Raw genomic sequence first — 27,116 nt, 5'->3', positions numbered from 1 at the left:
ATCGGAAAGAGACTCGAGGTTCGTCTCACATTTCTAGAGGAGCCTTCAGACGGCCTTGGGTACACAGCTATATTTTAGTACAGCGTTTCACCCACAGACAGATGGTCAGTCAGAGTGGACCATTCAGACTCTAGAGGACATGCTGAGAGCAGGAGTACGCTGTTCGCCACTTGGATCTGTTCAGCGAGGGCTAGGCAGCTGATGAGTAGAGAATGTATCGCTTTCTTGACGACTGTGGTAGAGGTGCCTACGGCGGCGCTGGGACTCGAGAATATTCCTATAGTCCGCGAGTTTCCGGATGTTTTTCCCCCAGAGTTGACGACTATGCCACCAGATAGAAAGATAGAGTTTGTGATTGACGTAGTTTCTGGAACTGCGCCAATGTCGAAGGCACCTTACCGAATGGCACCGGCAGAGCTGAGAGAGCTAAAGGCGCAGCTTCAGGATTTGATGGATAAGGGGTACGTTAAACCCAGTATATCGCCTTGGGGAGCGCCGGTATTGTTCATAAAAAAGAAGGATAGGTCACTTAGATTGTGTGTAGATTATAGAGAGCTGAATAAAGTGACAATCAAGAACAAGTATCTTTTGTCGCGCATTGATGATCTGTTTGATCAACTGTAAGGACCTTGTGTCTTTTCGAAAATTGATCTCCAGTCAGGTTACCACGAGTTGAGGGTGAGGGCCGAGGATGTTCCCAAGACGGCTTTTCGGTCTCGGTACGGACATTATGAGTTTACAGTGATGCTTTTTGGATTAACGAATGCCCCTACCACATTTATAGATCTGATGAATAGAGTGTTCAAACCGTTCTTAGATAGCTTCATAGTTGTGTTCATAGATGATATTCTGATATACTCCCGGAGTGATGTTGAGCACGAGGAGCACTTGAGAATAGTGTTACAGCTTTTGAGGAAAAAGAAGTTGTATGCTAAGTTGAAGAAGTGCGAGTTTTGGCTTCGAGAGGTTTCTTTCTCCGGCCATGTGATTTCTGAAGCAGGAGTGGCAGTTGACCCGAAGAAAATTAATGCTATTCGGGATTGGCCCAGACCAACGACAGTTACTGAGGTGAGGAGCTTCCTTCGATTGGCTTGATATTACCGTCGATTTGTGGAAGGCTTTGCGAAGCTTTCCAAACCTCTCACTCGTTTGACTCGGAAAGGAATTAAGTTCATCAGGAGTGAGGACTGTCAGAGGAGTTTCAATGAGTTGAGACAGGGGTTGATGTCGGCTCCTATCCTTACCCTTCCAGTTATGGGGAAAGGATTTCTGATTTACAGTGATGCATCGCATAGCACATTAGGTTGTGTTCTAATGCAGCATAGTAGGGTAATTGCTTATTCTTTCCGACAACTGAAGGATTATGAGAAGAATTACTCTACGCATGACTTGGAGTTTGCTACGGTGATTTTAGCCTTGAAGTTGTGGCGGCACTATCTGTATGGTAAGCACTGCGAGATTTTTACAGATCATAAAAGTCTCAAGTATCTGTTCACCCAAAAGGAGTTGAACCTGAGGTAACGCCGGTGGTTGAAGTTATTAAAGGATTATGATATTAGTATTCAACATCACCCAGGCAAGGCGAATGAAGTGGCAGATGCGTTGAGCAGAAAGTCAGTGTAGAGCTTGAGCATGATGATTACTAAGCAAAGGCCGTTACTTAAGGAGCTGCAGAGGTTGAGGCTTGAAGTAGTGTCCCCTGGGTCTACTGCGAGACTGATGTCTATGGTCTTGCAGCCCACTCTGTTAGACAGGATCAGGGAGAAACAGACTGGAGACTCTCATTTGTTGAGGATTCGAGAGCAGTTAGAGAGGGGACAGGCGAAGGCCTTTTCAGTGGACAGTTTGGGAGTACTGCGGTACAGGGTCCGACTATGTGTGCCTATAGATTCTGATATCCGAAAGGAGATTTTGAGTGAGGCTTATTACTCACCCTTTTCTCTGGACAGTTCGGGAGTACTGCGGTACAGGGACCGACTGTGTGTGCCTATAGATTCTGAGATCCAAGAGGAGATTTTGAGTGAGGCTCATTACTCACCTTATACGGTTCACCCTGGTGGAACCAAAATGTATAAGGACTTGAAGGCACAGTTCTGGTGGAATGGAATAAAGAGGGATATTGGCAGATATATGGCTAAGTGTCTAACTTGCCAACAAGTGAAAGTAGAGCATCGAATACCTGCTGGCAAGCTTCAGAATCTGCGATTGCCCGAGTGGAAATGGGAGCAGATCACGATGGATTTTGTCGTGGGTTTACCAAGAGCACAGGGTGGTTTTGATGCGATTTGGGTGATAGTGGACAGACTGACCAAGTCTACTCACTTCCTACTAGTAAAGACCACTTGGTCGAGAGAGAGACTCTCAGTGGTACTTGGACGAGATTGTTAGATTGCATGGTGTGCCTATCTCGATAGTATCAAATAGAGATCTGAGGTTCGTCTCACATTTCTGAAGGAGCCTTCAGACGGCCTTGGGTACACAGCTACATTTTAGCACAGTGTTTCACCCACAGACAGATAGTCAGTCAGAGCGGACCATTCAGACTCTGGAGGACATGCTGAGAGCACGTGTCCTGAACTTTGGAGGAGGGTGACATTGACATTTGAGACTGGTTGAATTTGCGTATAACAACAGCTATCAAGCGAGCATTCAGATGGCACCGTTTGAAGCGTTGTATGGACGCAGGTGTCGATCACCTTTATATTGGAGTGATGTGGGTGAAAGAAAGACTCTGGGGCCTGAGATTCTGATGGAGGCAGACGAGAAAGTCAAGGTTGTACGACGACATCTTGCGACAGCCCAGAGTCGACAGAGGAGCTACGCCGATACCAAAAGACGAGACTTAGAGTTTCAGATTCGAGATCATGTGTTTTTGAAACTCTCGCCGTCCCAAGAGATATGCTGATTCGGAGTTCGTGGAAAGCTCAGTCCACGATTTGTAGGCCCTTTCAAGGTATTAGAGCGAGTCGGACCAGTAGCCTACAGGATTGCTCTACCCCCACGACTGGCTAGTATTCATGATGTATTTCATGTCTCGGCGTTGAGGAGATACGTGTTTGATCCCTCACACGTGATCGACTTCACTCCACTAGAGCTTAGCGAGGACTTGAGATATGAGGAGCGACCGATGCGGATTCTGGCTCGTGAGACGAAAGAATTACGCAACCGGGTCATACCTTATGTAAAAGTGCAGTGGAGTAATCATGAGGAGTGTCAGGCAACTTGGGAGCCGAAGACAGTGATGCGGGAGTCCTATCCCTACTTGTTCGAGACTCAGGTTTGAGTTATGCGTTAAGTTTCGAGGACTAAACTTTTTGTAGAGGGGGAGGATGTAGTGTTCCTGGTGTTCTGCAGCCCGTGGATTCCAGCATCTGAGGCTTATCGACATATCTGGAGAGTGTCGAGACATGTCGGAGTCGTTTTGGGCAAATTGGATGCAAAATGAACTCAGTGCGATGTGAGAGCAGAGTTTTGACATTGGAATCTGCAAAGTGCATTTTAGTGTTGAGTATTGGTACCAGGGAGAGGAGTACCGGTACCCAAGTGGAATTCCAGAACTGATGCTCTCGGATTGCGCTAATTTGATGCCGAGTACCGGTACTATATCGGGCGAGTACCGGTCCCCTGTGTGCGAGCTTGCGGGCTGAGAGGCCGAGTACCGGTAACCAAGTTGGGTACCGATACTCTAGCTGTAATTTTGAATAGGTGAGGGGCCTTTTGGTCATTTGAGGTGACGTTCAATCCTATGTTACTCAACCTCTTTATATATGTTTGGAGAGCCTGAGAGGAGGGTTTTTGGATTGCTGCTATCTCTCTCTCTAGTTTTTGGACGTGCTTGTGGTGGTGGTCGCAGCTCGAGATCGGGAGGTTGTCGACGTTGCGCCGGAGGGTCGTTCGAGCCCGTGGGCATCGCGGTTGTGCCGTTGGAGACCTGGTGAGCGCGTGTTTTTCCTTCTTTTGACTTCTCGCCGTGGTTGGACAAGCTTTGCGAGGTGGGTTGAAGTTTATCGAAATCGTCGGTCCTAAGCCGAATTGGGTTAGCATATGTTTTCATGTGTAGAATTATGTACTTTAAATAGCTCAATTCATGGATTTGCATAGGCTGTATAGAATCTGAATTTAGAGCTTAGAACAATTCTACCTGTTGGATTTGGAATTGATTTAGGAGAAAACTATTGAACCCTACACTGTCACTTTTCTGAAAATTACCAGATTTAGCTTTAGGAGCTATGATTTGTTTGTATCGCCGTTGTTCGTATGCGGTCGATACCCGGATTAGTGTAGGATGAGTTTACGCTTGTGCGGGGATGCCAAGCTTATTTTACAGTAGTGCGTAGACTGTTTTAGACTATCGGGTGCCGTCGCGGTTGACGGTGGATCCAGATTTCGGTATTTTACATCAGATTGTGCCAAGGGCACGTGAGTTTTGGTTGTTAGACCAGTTAGATCCATTTGCATTGATTACAGCCCGTGAGAGCCTGATTGAGCTCGGCAAAGACACGCTTGCATACATGGTTGGGGCGCGCCCACAAGTGCCGCTCCGGAGTCTGGCTTTTTCCTTTGCGCTGATGTCGTTGTTGTCCGGTTTGGACTTGCTCTCCATCGGCAGCCCTTGGGGTGGTGCTCAGTGTAGCTTCGACAAGCGGGACGTGTGTATTCACAGTTCCTAGTGATATTGGGTCAGAGATCGCATTTCTTTTATCTACAGATAGCTAGTGTTGGTTAGCGATAGTATAGTGACATATAGTTGTAGGGTTTCCAGCTTTCCTTACTATCTCTTGCACACTTTTCTGTAGACTTAATGGGTGAGCTGTTGAGGTCGGTGACGGTACCCCTTGAGAACTACTCTGGTGACGGTACCCACTGAGGACTACTCTATTTTTGCAGTAGTTCTCACACGCAGTTGTTGACCTATTTTTGCAGAGCCTTCTTCCGCGGCTGTTGTTGTCGCTGATTTTGACCGTGAAAAGAGAGTCGCGAGCTAGATCCCTCCCAGTCTTGTTGCAGTGCTAGAGGAGTACCTTCCAGAGGTAGTTTTGGGCTTTCTTTGTACATACTGTGATGTTGTTGAGGTGCTCGCTGGAGCAAATTGTGTTGTAGACATTTTGTATGTACTGAAACCCCTCAAGGTTTTATATATTATCCTTTTCAGTTTAGCAGCTCTATACTACTAGTTGTAGTTTTGTTGTGATTACAGATGCAGCTATCGCTTCGTATACACGAAAAATTCCTATGTATACGGCTGGTCTGTTGGCGTGCCCGTAAAAACGTGTTAATCAGTGGCGTGACAATACATCCATCAAATAATCAAATTTCTCCATATTATATACTAATATATTACCAACATATAAAGAAAATAACATCGAGGATTTGCAACAATACTCTTTCAATATATATATATAGAGCTAGGCTGGTATACTATCGGTAGCACGGATGTTATGTTGTGATACTTTCCTTATGCAATCATGATTGATCTCTGTTCCTGGTTGGAACCCTTGTAATGTTCATTGTATTGATTGCGACGCCTAGGACGTACAGGGGAAACTCTGTCCGTTCGGCGGTCTGTCGACGTGCCCAAACTCGGCCAAATAGGCAGGGCCCGGGCCGTGACAACGGAGGCCTCCGTGCTACCAAGTTGTTTTCAATAATGCCGCTTCCAAATCGATGATCGGCTCTGTTAAACTTGATCTACACTATTAAAAATATTTGGAAACTAAATTTCATAATTTTTTGATATCATTTGGCTAATGATCAAAAGGTCTCAAAATTGATAATTTTAATGGTAGATGGGATGCATTTGTAAATTTAACGGTGTAAAACAATCCAAATCAGATGAAATTTTTATAGAAAATTTTTTTTACTATTTAGAGTAAGATCAGTACCTCTGATCTCAAATTCAAGTTTTCTATCATCATTTTTTATGAAATTTTTATTTTTAGCCGTTCATTTTTAGACTACTCGTTTGATAGGTAAATGATACCGAAAAATTATGAAATTTAGTTTTTCAAATATTTTTCAAATATTGTCAATCACGTAGACATATCTAAGGAGGCCGGATTATCGATTTGGGAAGCTCGGCATCATCGAAAACAACTTGTAGCACTAAGCCTCCGTCGCTACCGAGTAGCCAGCCTAGCATTCCTGTATTATATATATATATATATATATAATTATAATATATATATATATGAGTCCAGCTCATGGCTTGTAAAAGACCAAGCACCTTGGGCTTGTAGTTTTTTAACCCCGTATGAGTCTATCCCTCGATCATTTCAAAAACCCCTTAGATATACTTCAACCAACCACTCAGTCCCACTCAACCCTAGAGGGCTTACATCATCCTAAGGCGTACATAAAATCTTCCTCCTAAAATCCCAATGACTAAAAAATCTACAGCACCAAATAACTTGGTAGCTTTTAAAAGCATAGGAGCTCAATTCTATATATAATATATATATATATATAATATATATATAGAGTGAGGCTACTATGCTATCTGGAAGCACGAAGCCTTCCGGCTCCAGCTCGTTTTCGATTTTGCGACTTCGAATCGTTGACGCTTCCGTAAAACTTGATCTAGAGATTTGAGTACCTAGAAAATAAATTTTATATTTTTCGAATATCATTTGCGCTAGTGATCGAAGGGCTCAAAACAACGAAATTTCAATGTCGTAGTAGCCGTTTGCAATTTAACGTGTAGAAATATCCAAATACGTGAAATTTTGATAGAAAATCTTTATACTATATAAAACAAGATCAATATCTTTGATTAAAAATTTTAATGTCCATAATTCATATTTTGTAAGATTTTATTTTCAACGTTGATTTTGAGCCGCTTGTCACATAGCAAAAAATATAATCTTACAATCATACAATTTATTTTCTAGGTAATTCAATCCTTTAGCTCAAGGTTTAAAAGGATATATATATATATATATATATTATATATATATATATATATATATATATATATTATATATATATATATAAATGAGTAGAGGCCTAACTATTGCTATCGAAGCCACCGGAAGGCCTTCCGTGCTTCCAGCTCGTTTTCGATTGTTGCGACTTCAATCGTTGAATCGGTCTCATTAACCTTGATGTCTAAAGTATTGAAGTACCTAGAAAATAAAATTTAGATTTTAGACATACTATTTGCCTAGTGAACGAAGCGGCTCAAAATCACGGTTGCAAATAAAAATCTTACAAATCTATAAATGACTTAAAATTTTAAACAAGGATATTGATCTTTTTATATAGTATAGAAGAATTTCTAATCCAAATTTCTGTGATTTTGATATTTCTACAACCCGATCAAACTTGCATAAACTCGGCTCACTACGACCATATGAAATTTTGATTTTGAGCCATTCGATCACTACGGCAAATATTAAAAAAAAAAAATAATAAAAATTTAATTTTCTAGTACTCTAATACTCTAGATCAAGTTTTAAACGAGTTCAGATTGCGACGCCAACTTCAGCAAGTCGAAACATCGAAAACGGCTTGAAGCACGGAGAGCTTCGCGTGCTTCCGATAGCATAGACCCTCTCTCTCATCATGTGATCTCCTCAAAGGTTGGTTCTCTCATCCTCTCTCTCTCTTTCTGTCTCTCTCTATATATATATAATATAATATATATATATATAGGAGTTGGCTGGCTAGCATAGTAGCAAAATCCCATGTTGTTTGGCTACCGGCCAGTTTTTTGAGCGCTTGTCGATCTTAACGTCTTTCCATATGTCCAACCATTCGGAATTAAATACTTAACCAAGTGCGGGACCACGGGAAACCCTAATAGGACCACTCAACTCTAACCTGTACTAGAATGATCATCTCCGACCTAAATTTTTCATCGCGAAGGTTGAAAACTGATAGCAAAAGAGGTGATCCAAAGGTACTGGATACGTATGTAATAGGTAAGAAACGCTCTTTTTGCTATCAAGCGTTTTAAACTCCTTCGGATTGATAAAATGGTAGTCGGGATGATATCTATGTCGTGATAGTTGAGTGGTTCCCCCTAAGGGGTTGAGTGTCCGCACTGGGCTTATAGTATTAACTCCAATGGTTAGAAATATGGAAAGGAGTGATTCCTAAGCTAAAAAAACTGGTAGCGCAACACATGGATTTTTGCTACTAAGATGTGCCCAGTCCAAGCTCTATATATATATATAATATAGAGAAGCAGAGAGATGAGGAGAGAGAGAGAGACTGCCTATGTCTTTCGAAAAAGTACGGAATCATCCGTACTGTAAATTGGTTTCGATGACTGGGACGATCCAATTCGGCGATCGGGTTCTGTAGACATGATCTAGTCGCTAGTTACGAAGCTATCTAGAAAACACAATTCATAATTTTTTAATTTCGTTGCTAAGATGAACATCTAGTCAATGAACGGTTTGAAAAATAAAATCTCATAAAAAACATGGATAAACGACTCAAATTTCAAATCGAAGTATTGTTCTTACTCTTGAGTGTTAAGTAAAATTTTCTATAAAGTTTCCATGTAATTTGGATACTTCTACACCGTTGAACTTAAAAACTGCCACATCGCCGTTAAAATAGTCACTTTTGAGACCCTGATGATCGCTTGTAAAAATCGAAAAAGTTATAAATTGGTTCTTAGATAGTTCCAATAGCATAGATTATGCCTACGAAGGCCGATCGTCGAAATCGGATGTCCTATCATCGAAAATAACTTACAAGCACGAGACCTCGCGTACTTCGAAAGCACGGAAAAACACAGGCCCTATAATATACTAATATTATTGATTATACTAGTGAGAGCCGGCTACTATAGCATTAATAGCATGAGAGCACTTGGTGCTGACACAAGTTTTCTGCCGTTAGATCTACCTTTTGCTTTTCCCCGTTAGATCATACCTATTCAACTAACCACCCACTCAACTGTGGAGGCCCACATTAATCCTAACCGCACATTCTGCTTTAATCTAATGGCCAAAAACTTGTAGCACCAATGAGCTTGGGCTATTAACTAGTATATGTAGCCCTAGTTCTATATATATATTATATATATATAGTATATATGATATTATATATCATATATATATATATCTATTGGGTGAAGAATTTTGTGCTTTTTTTTTCCACCCTGGAATCGGATGAATGGATGATCCGTTTGATTGGTGTTTTGTACGCGGGAGTCATACATCGATCCGATATCACATATCAACATGAGGAATGTGGAATCCCAAACCCTTCTTTTTTTCAATCCGGCTTAGGAGGGACGATTGAAGTGAATCCGGACGGAATGGACTATTTATTATGATATAATTTTATATCAAACTTTTTATAATTAAAATTAAAGTTAAAATTTAAAATAACTATATAAATTTTAAATTTAATTGAACGTTAAAGTTAAAAATTAAAATTAATCAAGTATGTTCGAATCTAACTTATGAATTTGAATTAATTAAATTTTAATTTATATAAAAGTTTTATTCAAATTCTTATTTCAAATTAAATTATTTAAAAATTGTAATTTAGTTTGATTGAATAATCAAAATTTAGTATTCAATATTATTATCATATCTCAAACTTCACAAGTTTTAATTTTTTTAAAAAAAATAGCTTTTAAAATTTGACATGTAAATTTCAAAAATGGTTGATAGTAATGTTAATATTTAATTTTATATTCGAATTTAATTATAGCTATTTATAGGAAGATAATGTTTAATGATAGTTTAATTACGTTTTTTATATCCACCTGAACCAAACACCGATAATAGGAATGATTTATTCCGACTCCGATTCAGGTGATAAACCAAACAGAATTAGGTAATGAGTCATTCCGATTCCGATTCTAGCTTATTTTGATTCCAATTTCGATTCCGATTTCAGCTTATTTTGATTCCAATTTCGATTCCGACTTCGACTTCGAACCAAACACGCCCATAGAGTCCGGCTACTATACTCTTATGAGTACGATTGCCCTCATGCTCATAAGTAGTTTTCGATGATAGAGCTTCCTAATTGACGATCCACACCGTTAAACGTTATCTAAAGCATTTAAAACGTTTAGATTAAATTTTATAATTTTTCGACATCGTTTATCTTACGATTAAAAGGTCACAAAATTGACAATTTTTAACGGCCGGTATGGGATACTTGCTAGTTTAACGATGTAAAAGAATTGGAATAAGTTAGAATTTTTGATAGAAAATTCTATTCACTACCTAGATAAAGATCAATAACTCCAATCTTAAATTGAAGGATCCGATCATCCATTTTTAGGACATCGTTCGATTTTGACCGTTCATTTTATGCCCATTTGATGGACTTTATTATTATTTCGAAAAATTACGAAATTTATTTTTTAACAGTTTCAAATACTCTAGATCATATTTAACTAAGTGGATCGTCGATTCGGAAGCCCTATCATCGAAAACAACTTATGAGTACAAATGGCCCAATGCTCATAAGAGTATAGTAGCCCTACTCTATATATATAAATATATATATATATACATATAACATATTTAAACGAGTGAGGCTACTATACTATCGGAAGCACGGAGCCTTCCGTGCTTCCAGCTCGTTTTCGATGTTGCGACTTTCAAATCGTCGATCGGCTCCGTTAAACTTGATCTAGAGTATTTGAAGTACCTAAAAAATAAATTTTATTATTTTTCGATATCATTTGCCTAGTGATCGAATGGGCTCAAAATCAACAAATTTCAATGGCCGTAGTGAGCCGTTTGCAAGTTTAACGGTGTAGAAATATTCAAATCACGTGAAATTTTGATAGAAAACTCTTTATACTATATAAACAAGATCAATATCTTTGATTTAAAATTTTAATGTCATATTATTACATTTTGTAAGATTTTTATTTTCAGCCGTTGATTTTGAGCCCCTTCGTTCCTAGGCAAATGATATCATAAAATACATAAATTTATTTTCTAGATACTTCAAATACTCTAGATTAAGTTTAACGGAGCCGATCGCGATTCGAAAGCCGCAACATCGAATACGAGCTGGAACACGGAAGGCTCCGTGCTTCGATAGCATAGTAGCCTCACTCTATATATAATATATAATATATAATATATATATATATAAAATTTTATAAAATTTATATTATAAATTTATTAAATTTTAATATATATATATATAAATATTATTACAAAATAATAAATTCTTATTTTTGTAATGTTGCGGCTTCGAATCGCGGATACGCGTCGTTAAACTTAATCTAGAGTATTAAGTATCTAAAAATAAAATTATAATTTTTACGATATCATTTGCCTAGTGAACGAAGGGTTCAAAATCAACGGCTGAAAATAAAAATCTTACAAAATGTAATAATATGACATTAAAATTTAAATCAAAGATATATTATTCTTATTTATATAGTATAAAGATTCTATCAAATTTTACTGATTTGGATATTTTCAACACCGTTAACTGCAAACTTGCCACTAACGCTGCCATTGAAATTTGTTGATTTTGAGCCCATTCGATCACTAGGCAAATGATATCGAAAAATAATAAAATTTATTTTCTAGGTACTCCAAATACTCTAGATCAAGTTGAACGGAGCCGATCGACGATTCGAAAATCGCAACATCGAAAACGAGCTGGAAGCACGGAAGGCTCCGTGCTTCCGATAGCATAGTAGCCTCACTCTATATATATATATATACATATATATACATACATATATACATATATATAAAGTATTTATCTTGGATCGAAATGACTTGGGTTCGAGTTCTACTATTTATCTTGGATCGAAATGACTTGGGTTCAAGTTCTACATTGAAAACAAAGTAACCCAAGCAGTAACCTCTAGTGATATGTCAGTAAATTAAAATTCTCTGTATTATATTTATTTGTATATCGACAGCCTATAAAGATGGTAACACCCTTATTTATCAAATAACAATAAGAATGTTGTGAATGCGAAAAGATGAGGTGACATACATGTACATGTAACATACTTAAAAACATTGTTTCTCCATTTGAGAAGAAGAACATAAAAATTTATAACAGATTAATGCATAAGACCAAAATGTGTTAGAATAAATACCGCACAGAAATTCGATTGTGATTTAAATCTAACTAAATATTATTATGAAAATAAATAAATCAACTTACAGATGATCAATAAATCCAATGAAAATCTCAAATTTTCTCATTTTGTCAAATATTTTGAAACTCAAAGAATATAGAAATTAAAGGTTGTGTTTGATTATTAGGGAATAGGATGAGAATAATACCTCCTATCTCTCTTATATATTTTGCGAAACAGTGTTAGAATTTGTTATTACAATTTAAGGGACTAGTCTAAAATAAATTATTAAAAATAAAATTACAATTCGCACCATCCCTCGAAACTATTGTTCTCCTTCTTGTTCTCTTTCAGAAACTTCTTCGAAAAACTATAATAAAAAGGCTACTTTGATTATATAGTAGTTAAAATTACTTATTTTATTGTTTAAAAATTTTAAAAATTTTAAAATATTTTACATTTTATTTTTCCTCCGTGTGGCAGTTATTATCACAATTTTTTTCCTATAGTTAGAAAAAATTAAAAGAACTTTCAAATTTTCGGATCTTTCAAAATATAAAAAATATGTATATTTTTAATCACCCCATTATCAAACTAGGGCTAAGTGCATATGACATAAACAAAACTCCGCCCCATAAGGAGCAAAGTTTTGCATTATAATAAAATGTAAAATCGCATATAACATGCGACGTGTGTATCAAAAGGTCTCATCTAATTTAGTTTTCTTATGAAAAATAATAAAAAAAAGAAAAAAAAAAAAAGAAAAAAGGACAAAAGTTAGTTGACCAATCGTGCAAGCACATAAGAAGTGTGACACTCAGTGCATGGACCATTTTAAATTTACCTACATAACCTTCAAAATTTTAATTTTATATTTTACTATCTAATTTTTTATTTTTTATTTTTGAGTCAGTAATGATAGTTTGATTTTAAAATTTAAATGCGCTATTAACCATTACAAATTTAATTAGTACACATCATCTAATTCCACTATTATAAATTTATTAAAGTAAGTATTTAGTTTAAAATTTGAAGTCGAAATATCGTTGACTGACTCAAATAAAACAAAATTGAAAGGTTCGATAGCTGTTTCAAAATGATCTATAATTGAGATGAGTTTTGTATATCTTTATCTTTTTTTTTACTAGGATTTTAATTGTGCAAAATGTAGATGGTGTACGTTTGCACCTCGTGCACGCAAACATTTCTTGTAAGGTTGGATGCACGCAGGGCCAACCCGTACGAAATATTTGTAGTTAGGCAACGTGTGTGAGTTAATTCTCTCTCTCTCTCTCTCTCTCTCTCTCTCTCTCTCTCTCATTTTATTGTATGATCAATCTCTCTCATTATTGGATCTATTTCTCATTATTGTAAATATTTTATCCTAAGCTTTCTATGGCCTAGATTAACTCACTTGCCTTATTAACTAATTTTTTAACTACAAACCTAAAAGAGTGTTTTAAATTCTTAGATGTAAGTGTGTAAAATTTACACTTTATATAGAGTAGAGGTATTATTTTTTCTCTCAGAAATGTTGTTCAATCAGGAAATCAACTAGATTAATTACCTGTCGCTTCTTTCTTTATGTAGATATGTGGAAGAATATTAAGATTCAAATCATTAAATATTAGGGAAACGAAGAATATATATATATTGCTTTAATCATAAACGTACACATCTTACAACTTTTTATTAATATGATGACTGATCATGAGGCCTAGTTTGAAAATGTGATAACTAAAATATTATTTTTAGGATTAATTATATGCAGGTTTCTGCAAATATAGTGAATTGTAAATATATCCTTACAAAGCTTAACTTTCATATGTTGTACCTACAATAGTCCTCATATTTTCAAATATATTCCTATCGTTAGAATCCATTAAAAAATTTTAGTTAACCATAGATTAAATACTTAATCCTGGTTAGTTAATGAGGTGAATTGACCTTTTTACTCCTCATCAATTAACAGTTGGGACTTTGTAAGGATATATTTATAATTCACTATATTTATAGAAAACTGTATGAAATTAACCCTTATTTTTATATTATGAAAGATTCAAAGAATTTTAAAACACTTACAACCTTTCGTCCTCTAGTGCTATAAAATTACAGTTGCAACCAACATTCAAGAAGCATGTAGGTGTAAAAGAAGGAAAGATCGATAGAAAATAATTTTAAATTTTTTGGATCTTTAAATAGCACTTTTAGTCATTATTTTACCAAACTAAACTTCAGAATATCTTAATTGAATGACTACCATTTTTATTAGAAAAGTGGTTGGATTCATGGGCAGAATGGCAATAATAGTATCAAAAGAGATTAAAAAGGACTCCCATAATCATTATATAAAAATTTGTAAAACTAGACCTAATTTCGAATTGTTGCCCATTTTTCATTAGAAATTTAATATGAAATAATTTAAAGGGAATGACGAATTGTTAGCAATTATTACAATCGAGATGTTTGTTTGGCAATCCAAAAAAGAAAAAAAAATTTCTTGAAAGCAATACATATATATAGAGATAGAGAGGGAGCTAGACTATAATACTTTTAATAATATCAAGTCATTGGTACCCGAGACCCAAGTTTGAATCCGAGTTGATTCACATTTCCAGCTAAGTTTATTTCTCAATGAAATAAACAAAGCGGATAGCGTGCTACCTATCTCTCAAAAAAAAATAATATCAAGTCATTGGTGCTCATGGGTTTTGGCCCTTGGATCAAAGGGTTGTGGGGTTACGATAAAACTCGCCCAGCTCGTTTTAGTGATGATTAGTGGAATAACATGATCCAAAGGATAAAAATGGTTGAGTAAATTTAATAGCAAAAAAATTAGCACGTAGCATTAAGTGCTTTATGATATTAGAAGTATCTCAACTGAACAATATTATTTATATATATATATATAGCGAGAGAGAGAGAGAGAGAGAGAGAGAGAGAGTTGAGCTAGAATACTATTGGTAGCAAACGGACTCTGTTGCCACTTATTTATTTTCGATGATGGAGCCTCCAAATCGACAATTAACACCGTTGAACATATTCTATACCACTTGAAATATCTAGAAATCAAATTTCAAATCTTTTCGACATCATTGACCTAATGATCAAAGGATTTCGAAATTTATAATTTTAATGGTCGATATAAGGCATTTTCTCGTTTAATGGTGTAAAGATATCCAAATCAATTGAATTTTGGTTAGAAAATTCTTTAAACTATTTAGAACAAGATCTATACTCCCGATCTTGATTACAAGATTTTTATCAGTATTTTTTAAAGAATATTCATTTTCAGCTGTTTATTTTGTATCAACTTGATGGACAAGAGAACAATATCGAAAAAGTATGAAATTTGATTTCTAAATGTTTCAAGTGGTATAAATTATGTTCAATGGTGTCGATCATCGATTTAAAGGTTCCATCATCGAAAACAAATGGGTGGCAACGGAGCTTGTTTGCTACCGATAGCATTCCAGCTCAACTCTCTCTCTTTCTATATATATAGAGAGAGAGAGAGAAAAAGAGAGAGAGTAGGTCTTGTATGCTATTAGGAGCACGGAGGCTTCCGTGTTTCTAAGTCGTTTTCGATGATGGAGCTTCCAAATCGATGACCGACTCCGTTAGATTTGATCTAACGTATTTGAAGTATCTAAAAAATAAATTTTGCAATTTTTTGATATCATTTACCTAACGATCAAAAGGGTTTAAAATCAACACTGAAAATAAAAATCTCACAAAAAGTGGTGATATAGTACTAAATATTTCGATCAGAGATATTGATCTTGCTGTAAATAGAATAAATAATTTTTTATTAAACTTTCATCTAATTTGAATACTTTTACACCGTTAAACTTACAAACTGTATACATTAACTATGAAAAATTGTTGATTTTGATCCCTTTCGATCGCTAGGTAAATGATATTGAAAAATCACAAAATTTATTTTCTAAATACTTCAAATACACTAGATCAAATCTAATGAAGTTGAGCATCGATTCGAAAGTTTCATAATTGAAAACGGCTTATGAGCACGGAGGACTTCGTGCTTCTAATAGTACACAGACCTGCTCTCTCTCTCTCTCTCTCTCTCTCTCTCTCTCTCTCTATATATATATATATATATATATATAAAGAGAGAGAGGAGAGAGAGAGAGAGAGACAGAGAGAGAGAAGAGAGAGAGAGTCCGGCTACTGATACTCTTATGAGTACGATCGCCTCGTACTCATAAGTGTTTTCGATGATAGAACTTCTGAATCGCACGATCCACACCGTTAAACGTTATCTAGAGTATTTAAAATTCTAGAAATCAAATTTTATAATTTTTCGATATCATTTACCTTACGATCAAAAGCTGACAAAAGCTTCTGATATTTATTAGTTTAACGGTGTAAAAGAATTGGATATGTTGAATTTTTGATAGAAAATTCTATTCACTATCTAGAAAAAGATCAATAATTTCGATCAAAGATCAATAATTTCGATCTATTTTTAGACGTTGTTCGATTTTGACCATTTTTTATGCCGTTTGATAAACTTATTATGATTTCGAAAATTACGAAATTTATTTTTTTGAAGTTTGATACTCTAGATCATGTTTAACGGTGCAGTGGCATCGTCGATTCGAAAAGTCCAACATCGAAAACAACTTACGAGTACGAAGGGCTTGATACTCATAAGAGTATAGTAGCCCTACTCCATATATATATATATGTATATATACATATATACATGTATATATACATATATATATGTATATATACATATATATATATATACATGTATATATATATATGTATATATACATGTATATATGTATATATATATACATATATATATGTATATATACATGTATATATATATACATGTATATATACTCTTATGAGTATTGAGCTCTTCGTATTCATAAGTTGTTTTCGATGTTGGGCTTTTCGAATCGACGATCCACGCCGTTAAACATGATCTAGAGTATTCGAAACTTCACAAAAAATAAATTTCGTAATTTTTCGAAATCATAATAAAGTCCATCAAACGGGCATAAAATGAACGGTCAAAATCGAACGACGTCCTAAAAATAGATGATCGGATCCTTCAATTTAAGATCAAAATTATTGATCTTTTTCTAGGTAGTGAATATAATTTTCTATCAAAAATTCAACATATTCCAATTCTTTTACACCGTTAAACTAACAAGTATTCCACACTGGCTGTTAAAAATTGTCAATTTTGTGAGCTTTTGATCGTAAGGTAAATGATATCAAAAATTTATGAAATTTGATTTCTAGAAATTTTAAATGCTCTAAATAATGTTTAATGGTATGGATCGTCGATTCGGAAGCTCTATCATTGAAAACAACTTATGAGTACGAGGGCAATCGTACTCATAAGAGTATAGTAGCGAGACTCTCTCTCTCTCTCTCTCTCTCTCTCTCTCTCTCTCTCTCTCTCTCTATATATATATATATATTATATAGTGAGCTAGAACTACTATCATACAGCAACCGGCACTATTTGCCACAGCATGTTTACTTTTTGCGTATGATGGACGGGGGGCCTCCAAATTGATTGATTGGCCTCAGTTGAAGCATGGAATCTATACAATTTGACGAGTATTTAGAAAGTCAATTTCATATATTATTTGATATTGTTCTCTTATCGATCGAGTGGACAAAAAATGAAGCGGCTGAAAATGAATATTTTTTAGAACTAATGATGATATGGGAAGTCTTGTATCAAGATTCCAAGAGGATAGAGATTTGTTTTGTAAATAGTTTAAAACCATTTTCTATGGGCAAAAATTCGAAATTGTATTTGATATTTTCACGCCGTTAAACGAAAGAAATGGCCTCATATCGGCCTTAAGAATACATAATTTTGAAGGACGCCTTTGATCATTAGGCCCAAATGACTGTCGAAAAAGGCATTATGAAATTGATTTCTAGAATAAATTCAAGTAGTATAGATGCATGTTCAACGGTGCGATCGTCGATTTGGAGACTGCCAGTCATCGAAAAATAAATAGGTGCGCAAAAAGTGCCGTTTGGCTATCGGTAACGTATTCTAGGGGGCTCAAGCTTTCTTTATATAATAAAACACAAAAAAAAAAAAAAAAAAAAAAAAAAAATAAAAAAAAAGAAAAAAATATAATATATATTAGGTAGTCCGCAGGGATCCTGCTGAGTTCGGCCCTGTCCAGGCGCTATACCTATATTCTACTATATATATATATAGTGTGTTGCGCGCCCTGCGCGCCGGGGCAGCTGTGCGGCGAGACGAGAGAGCAGACCCGAGAGAGAAGGAGAGAGTTCACGGCTTATTATATATACGGGTCTAATTGTATAAGGATACGTGTTTACTATCTATTTTTTATACACCCTTGGCAGCCTGTACATCACAAAATGGTTACAATACGACATTTTAAAATGTAAGGGTACATGAAATAAAGTGCTGGGGCTAGCTAAAATGACCCGAGACATTTTTAAAAGAGGTTGCTAATGTGGGTCGCTAGTATATAGTGAAAAGTTAAATAGAAAGTGTCGGCTAACACTAAAAGATGGCTGGCTGTCAATTACCAAAGCTTATTTAAGTATCTTAGGAACCGCCGAACTCTGATCTCGTTGGCTGGCGGTGGCGAAGGGGACGCAGGAAAGGCTCTTCGTCTAGAAATTTTCAGTAATTTGAGTGAGAAGAGAAAGAAAAGATGATAATTTGACTTTTTTATTCTCTTTTTTTTCTTCTTTCTGTTTGTAATGGCGGATTCCCACGCGCGCCCAAATGGACTGGGTGTGGTGGGTTGAGTAGAGTAATCTTTTATTTTTGGTTGGATTGGGCTTTATATTTAGGTATTAGTAGATATTTTTTTTAAGTTTTAGCATAAATGGGACACTTACTCAAAAGTGTCCCAAACATGTGTCCCTATAATCTAATTCTGTTGTAGTGTGGATCAATACTATTCCACCTATCTCTACTAAACTTAATGTATCCAAGGGCTATAAATAGGTAGCAAACACAATTTAGATACTATAGATAATATTCTAACTCCACTCTCTCTCTCTCTCTATAGAGAGAGAGAGAGAGCAAGGCTATTGTGCTCTTATTAGGAGCATGGGGCCTCTGTGCTCCTAAGCCGTTTTTTATGATGAAATTTTTGAATCAATGATCCACTTTGTTAGACTGGATCTACCACATTTGATCTAAAAAATATATTTTTTGATTTTTTGATATTATTGATGTGATATACTGAACCTTAGTAAATTAGCAAGGTTACAGTATTAGTTTATGCTTGATTGAGTTGGAGACGTTTTGCGCAAAATAGGCATAAAAACGGACTTTGAAACTCAAGATTTATATTGTGGAGGACTAAAATTGAATACCTAGTTATATAGGGGTTTGTGGGCAATTTTGCTTAATTAAGGCGGTGGACTCCTGGTTGCTTAATTAAGGCGGTGGAGTCCTTATCCTTTCCTTTTGTTATTTTTTTTTTATTTATTGCCACGTTTGAACTAATTAATTAGCAGGGGCAACCTAGCTTCTTTCTTACGAGCGAGGCGAGCGAGCGAGTCGAGTGCCTGCGTCGTGTTAGCGCCGTTGGAGGCCGGGCGAACGCGGAATTTTTTCTCCTAACGATTTCTTGCTGTCGTGGATTAGTTTTTGAGGTGGGTTAATCGTCGGTTTACCTTCTAAGTAGCTATCTAGTTGGCATGTGTGTATTGTGTTGTTTAGTATATTTAGATTGCTCGATTCATGGATTTCATATTGTTACCTTCAAAATCTGAGTTGGAGCCTCGTCTTTTGCTATATATACTACACATGTTGGATTTGGTTATGATTTAGGAGAAAACTACGAGTATAACCCGTCATATGCTTACACTACTAGATTTAGCTTTAGGAGCCGTTAGTATTTTGTATCGACGCAGTATCAGTGTGGTGGATACCCCAGGTAGTGTAGATTGCTGTTACGCTCGTGCTGGGATGCCGAGCTTATTTTTACAGTAGTGTTCAGACTGTTGAGTGCCGTCGGGGTTGACGGTGGACCCAGATTGCTGTTTTGGCATCATATTGAGCCGAGGGCACGTGACTTGTTTGTTGTTAGACCAGTTGGACCCTATGTACTTGACTCTAACCTGTGAGAGCCTGATTGAGCTCGACAAAGATATGCTTGCATACTCGGTTGGGTCGCGCCTACGAGTGCCACTCCAGAGTCAAACTTAGTGCTTTTGCGTTGATATCACTGATTACTTGCTATCCATGGACTGCTTAGTCGTGGAGGTAGCGTTGGCCTAGACAGGTGGGACGGGTGTGTTCACAGTCCCGAGGACGGGTATGCTTACAGTCCCAGTGAGATTGGGTCAGGATGGACATGTACTACAGTTAGTTAAAGTAGAGCAGGATAGTGTAGAGGCTTTTAGCTGTAGCTTTCTTTCAGCTTTTCCTACTATCTTTGCTTCCTTCTGCAGACTTAGTGGGTGGACCAACGGTGCTGAGGGCGGCACCCACTGAGAACTACTTGTTTTTACAGTAGTTCTCACGCCCAGTTGTTACTCTTCTTTTGCAGAGCCATCGGTTCCGGCTGCTGCACCTTCTGAGGCTGATCGTGGCAAGGGCGTTGCGAGCTAGAGCCCTACCCGACGAGTTGCCGAGATAGAGGATCCACTGCTGCAGGTAATAGTACTCTTATTATTTCGAGTTCATGTACATACAGATGTTGTAACTCGCTGGAGCGAGTACTTTTGTACCTTGATACTATGTATGTATATGGAACTTGTTTTTGTTCTACCTGTTTAGTTTCATTATAGCTATATACTACTGGTTGTAGCATTGTATGTTTTACAGTTACAGCTATACTTCGTATACAAGGAAAATTCTTTGTATACGGCGGATTTGTCGGCGTGTTCGGGAAACGTGCAATCCGGGACGTGACAATTGACCTAGCGATTGAAATGATTCAAAATAAATAAATTTTAATGGTTAATGTCTACCGTTTTCTAATTTCACGGTGTAGAAGTATTTAAATAAAATAAAATTTTGATTAAAAAATTTTATACTATCTACAGTAACATCAATATTTCTGATCGAAAATTTTAATGTTATATCACCATTTTTTGTAAGATTTTTATTTTCAACCATTAATTTTGATCTCTTTTGATTTCTAGGTAATTGATATAAAAAAAAGGCAAAATTTATTTTCTAGATAGTTCAAATACTGTAGATCAAGCCTAATGAAGCCAATCGTCGATTCAAAAATTCCATCATCAAAAACAATTTAGGAGCAAGGCGGTCTCCGTCCTTCTAAGAGCACAATAGTCCTGCTATATATATATAAATATATTATTGATAATGATTGTTAAAAATTTACAAAAGTCAGTTTCTAAATATATGTAATAGTATAGATCAATTTCAACGGTGCTGATTATCAATTTGAAATCCCGATCATCCAAAATAACTTGATAGGATAAAGACTTCTATCCTCTTAGGAGGTTAGTAGCTAAACTATATACATTGTAGAACTATTATACTTCTACAAGTATAAAGAGTTGATGTTTTTAACTTTGTAGCCTTTGGATCAAGAATTATAGAAATTTGGATGATAGTAAGTTTGATACTGCTAAATCATTTTACAATAGTAAGTTGGATACTTCATCAGTTGGGGACTAAAGTCCAACATATAAAGAAGCTCGCGAACTGGGTATTTAGATAATAGCGTATATAAGGACCAAATTGTGATATTGGAATAATTTGACTGCGGAAACACTATTAATTTACAAATGACTAAAATCGAAAGCAGCAATTAATATTAGTTATTTCAAGGAGCCGACACAAGATCATTCGAGCACAACACTACCATCTCAGATTGTATTAAATAGACTAAATTTTAGAGGATGCATGACTGTAAATAAAGAAAGTGAAAATGGTATGATGGGCTCACAATGTGATAATACTACAGTTGCCCATTTTTACTTTTTTGTAATCCCACAGCCACTGCAGTTTTTTGCGATATTCTCATTGCAATAGTTGGACTCTTTAGGGTTTCTGAGATTTGTATGGCAAGTGGGTGTAATTGAAAGGATTGGTAGAGAAGAGTCTTTACATGACTATAGAGTTTCGTTATTGAGTACATCATTTAGAACTACAGGCCCTGTTTAGAGCATCGAAGACGCTCTGGAGAGTTGCATCCTCGACGAGTACAACCTTCTCTCTCGATTTCGAACCGGAACCAATAGATACTTGCCTTTTCTTCACTCCTAATACCTGCACAATTTACATTTCAATGATTTGAAGATCTGTAATGAACTTCGGTTAAAAAAGAAAAGACAGATGAAATCGAAAACAAAAAGAAGGAAGGTAACACATTAGCATGGTTATCCATATTAAAAACGGTTTCATAATTGAATGCAAAGATCAAGTCCCACGGGACAAGTAGTCAGGATAATCCTTTTATCCCTGGCTTGTCCTATTTTTCCAGAGTAGAGGAGGGTTAGTTTGGTTGCTTAATATGACGGCAAGCACAGAAATCATACAAATAAAGGAACACTTTTCTTTGCCATGAAGAGAAGAGAATAGTCTCGGAACAACACGGTTCCACCACTTTCAATGGGGCTATATATATATTGCATCCTTAGATAAGTGAAACCTTGTACAGGACAAAAGGGAATAAGGTTAAGTACAAGGTAGTCTAAGCTTTCTACGACTCATTCAACTGCATTCAATCTTACTAGAGGTCTTCAATCGAGGGCATCGAATTTAATTAATCTGTTTTCTGTCCCGAAGAAACCCATAAATTTACTTTTATAAATCACACTATACATTGATTCTTTACGAACATACTTCACTATCAAACAATTTGCAAGTTGAAGCCAAGTCGATTAGACTAGCATAAAGACATTTCAATCGAGTCACCTATATAATTATTCTACAAAGTTTCAACCTTAAGAAAATGACTAGTTACTGATACTATTCAGAAATCTCACTTTACGAAGCCAATCATCTTCCCACATTCACTAACAGTAAATTATATCTAACCGTATATTAAGATCATAATCAGGATAAAGCAACTCTAGTCATATGAGATTCTTCCAATATCCTTAGGTTGATGGAATCTGGTTTAAATTGAGCACATTGACATGGGAAAAAAAAAACAATAATTCATATCTTGCTCTTCAAAAGCTGGGAAACTTGATTCCAATTTGGGTCTGGTGATTTCACTCATTCACTGTGACTTGAGTTTCTAAGATATGGCTAACACTATAAGGCACGCTTACTGTCGCAGCAATAGATTTGTATATCTTACATTCTACGGCTAGCGTTGCTTAAAAAATTTATGCACTTGTCTACTATGAAATAAAGTTACAACTAAGTACCAGCCATTGTTATGGTTGTACTAAGGGATGATAACTTGCAAATTGCAATACAGATTTTTCATGCACGAACAACACCTCTGCCTTGAGTACACAAACTATATAAGAAGTCTCCAACAAAATTCCAACAAGCAGTTCCTTCACATATACTGCCTCTCCATGGAGGAGTTTTGGCCATCGGAGAGGGTTTCTCGTCCTTTTCTCCTTTCCATTATCTTCTATAATTTGTTCTCCATCTTTTCCTTTTTCTTCTCCATTAACTTTAGGGTTTCGGATCATACATCTATCTCATGGTTCCTGTAATGCACTAGACTTTCGCAAATTAGTAAGATCTCAGTATGAAATAGTATTTGATACTGTTTAAAGGGTTCTGGAGGTTTTCTTGCTGAGATGGGTTAGTTTTAGCGCGAAACAGGCGCGAAAACAAAATCCGGAACGCTTTCTGCAAAAACTGGAGTTTCTGTGCATTTTCTAACGCCCGGAAGTGGCTGCGGTCGCCTAAAAATGGTGTGTTGTGTGGGATTTAAGGGTATGTTTGGTTCACCTATTTTAGACTATGGAATCGGAATGGAATTCATTGATTCCGATAGTTGCTGTTTGTTTTATAGGAATCGGATTCTCATTCCCATTCCACTCCAGAATGGGAATGGCCAAATCCATTTATGATCCAATCCGGCTTTGAATCCCGGATTGGCTCATTACAAAGTAAACTATTCAAAATTCTCTTTCATCAACACCTACCTCCTCTCCCTTCATCACTTTCCTCTCTCTTAATCAAAACCCTCTCTAAAAAATTTTAAATTTTCATTCCGATTTCCATTCCAATAATGAACCAAATATTTTTGGATGATTTGTCGTTCCATTTCCCATTCCAAAGCAATCCAATTCCATTTCTCATTCCTATTCCAATCATGAACCAAACATGCCCTAAGTGTTTCGGACGATCCGGTTTGCCGCCCTGTGGACGCCCAAATGTTTTCGGACTATGTTTCGGATGCCCAAATGTGGATTCAAATGCTCAACCTGAGAGCTCAGGTTACTGTTCCCCATAAATATTCAGGCACCCGGAATCCCATGCGGGCACTCAAAATCGTGCGGGTGGGCGAAGAGGCGTTTGAAACCTGCGAGCAGCTGAATCAGTAATGAGTTTTTGAATGCCGGAAAGATGTTCCAGGCACCCGAAACTTGAAGCAGGCTGAAGGATGTTTTATTGCAATTTCTTCAGGTTTGATAAGTTTATAAGCAATTGCTTCAACTCTATAGGATAACCCTCACTCCCAGCTCCCTTTTCTATCCACTTTGAACTGAGAACCGTAGGTTTCCTCTCTCTTTCTCCATCTCCTCCATCGCTCAATCTTACGTTTTCTTTACTTTTATAGCTCTAGTTTGATTTCAACTTCCTCCTAGTAACTCCTAATCTTTCCAAGGTTGGGTTTTGGGTTAAGGAGTAAGGAGGAAAGTTCTTGGAGGATTCCCTCTTGTGTTCATCAAATTAGAGCATAGTAAAATGTGAGATTTGATGTTCTTGAGATATGTATTAAGGTTTTTAAGATGGTTTCTTTAGTATTGATGGTATTGGAAGAGTTTTTTTTTATGTGGTTCTGCAAAGGTGGTTCTTGGCTGAGATTTGGTATGGGAAACTTTTTTATTTAGGGTTGGTTTGAGAGCTTAAATTGAAGACTATTACAGATTGGAGTTGATTTGCTCGGGCTAGTATGCCGAAAGCAGTGAACTAACTCTGTGTCCATTTAATCATGTTTCTATCTGAATCTTCATGTTCCAATACCATGAATATCCATGTCGATATGTGGTTCTTCCTTCATACCTTGATATATGAGCATATTGGAGAATCTTTGGTACTCAAACTATAGTTTATATAAACATTTTGGAAGCTTGTCCGCATATTACATACCCTATTTCCTTGAGATAAGTACTATGTCATAGATCATGTGGATTTATTATGTTAACAAGAGATATCAAAATTATGTAAAAGTGTTATGCCAAAGATTATGAGATCTTGTTGATCATGGCATGTGATTACAGCCTATAAGAGCCAAATTGAGGCCAACTACTTATTTACTCGTGTGGGGCCGCTCCCAAACGAGATGGCCCTCCGGAGGTGTAGCCACACAACTATGCGATTGTTCGAGCTGTCTATCGTTGAGAGCCTTAGTGGTCCCATGTACGACTGTTCGATATTCCACTAGGCACGACACAGGCTTGTCTGGACTCATGAATTGGTCGTTGGGATCGAGTGACATGGTATTTCTTGTCAGTTGTCATATTTGAGGCATCATCAGTGAGAATCTCAATTAGATAGTAACATCGAGCCACCTGACAACATAACTACTGATGAGCTCGATGTTGGTCGTAGCCACAGTCATGGCCGTGACCGTGGATGTGGGCGTGGACATAGGCGTGGCCGAGAACGCCGAGAAAGTGGAAGAGCTGCAAGGATTTAGCCCTCATTTATCATCAATGGATTTTTAGTGACATTTAAACTATTTTGAGTCCAGCAAATTGTATCACATTGTATTACAAAAATATAGATATGTGTCATATTATATTTCATTCAGTTTTGTGCTCCATTTAATTTTGTTGTGTTTGTTATCAAATTTTTTGAGTTATCAGGGACTTAAACACAGCAAATTGTCGGTTGACAAATTAATCTATACATGACGGTGAATAATTCACTATCTTCATAAGACAACGAATAATTCACCACCTTCTCGATAGATATCATTAAGTCTGGTGGGAACATTAAAAGACGGTGAATCATTCACCGTTGTCTATTACTGTCTTTCATTTTTCTACCTTACGTAAGCTGAGTTGGACAAAATAAAATTAGTTTGTCAAATAAATTTTTCGCAAGGATAATTAGCAAATATAAAAAAAAAAAAAGTTGTAAAATTATTTTAAGAAGAGTATGTTTACCTATGAAATCGAAGTTTCCAATGTGATTTTTACACCGAAAGTCTTACTTGTTATCCTAATAATCCAAATTGATATTATGTTTCCTAAGCAAAAACATCTATCATCTTCGAGTACCACAAAACCTAAATTAGCGACCCCACTATTTGTAGGTCATTTTAAACATCAAATTCCAAAATTTGAACTGATTTAAGTCTCATTAGGGAAATTAGGACCGATTCAGTTGCTCACACGTTGAATTAGTCCAAAAAGGAACTTGCAATTCTATAATTGCTATAAGCATTATTACCATTAAAATGAAATTATAATTAAAAAAAAAAATCTCAACAAAGAGGGCTCTCACCGAGCTGATGTAATCGAGAAGCGCGGCGTTAGCTTCTCCGTCTCTCGCAGGGGCGTCGATCTGAACCCCGAGAGCCTCGTCCCCGATCTCTGCGACCCGATGCGAGAGGTAGGGTTTCAGATTCGAAGAAAGAGAGTGATCTAGAGTGATCTAGAACGATCTAGAGAGATCTAGAGGGAGCAGGGGGGGTTGGGGTTCGTACCAGTGATGGTGGCGACCTTAGACCCGGGCTTGGCGTGGACGGCGATGGCGACGGTGGAGGGAGGGAGGAGGCGGAGACAACCGGGGACGACGGCGGCGGCGGCGGCGGCGGCGGCGGGGGAGGCGGCGGCGGAGTCGCCCTCGAAGAGTGCGGCGGCGCCGGCGCCGGCGAAGTAGCCGTTGGAGATGCGAAAGGGGGCGGCGCCATTGAGGGTGTATAACGCGAGTGCAGGGACTCCGTGCAGTTATTTTATG

At 36.8% G+C, this 27,116-nt stretch overlaps 1 protein-coding gene across 1 annotated transcript; it reads right to left on the bottom strand.

Annotated features, from left to right (window-relative positions):
• On the bottom strand, nucleotides 21,857-26,941 carry LOC109711011 (UPF0235 protein C15orf40 homolog; the record flags this gene model as incomplete). The annotated part of the gene is given in 3 exon segments (XM_020233875.1): nucleotides 21,857-22,280; nucleotides 26,661-26,749; nucleotides 26,863-26,941. Coding segments are annotated over 3 exon segments (300 nt in total), but the record flags the coding sequence as incomplete, so codon positions are not given.

Source organism: Ananas comosus, linkage group 5 (assembly GCF_001540865.1).
Source record: "Ananas comosus cultivar F153 linkage group 5, ASM154086v1, whole genome shotgun sequence".
Classification (NCBI taxonomy): domain Eukaryota; kingdom Viridiplantae; phylum Streptophyta; class Magnoliopsida; order Poales; family Bromeliaceae; genus Ananas; species Ananas comosus.
This window is presented reverse-complemented; position numbering and strand designations above follow the sequence as displayed.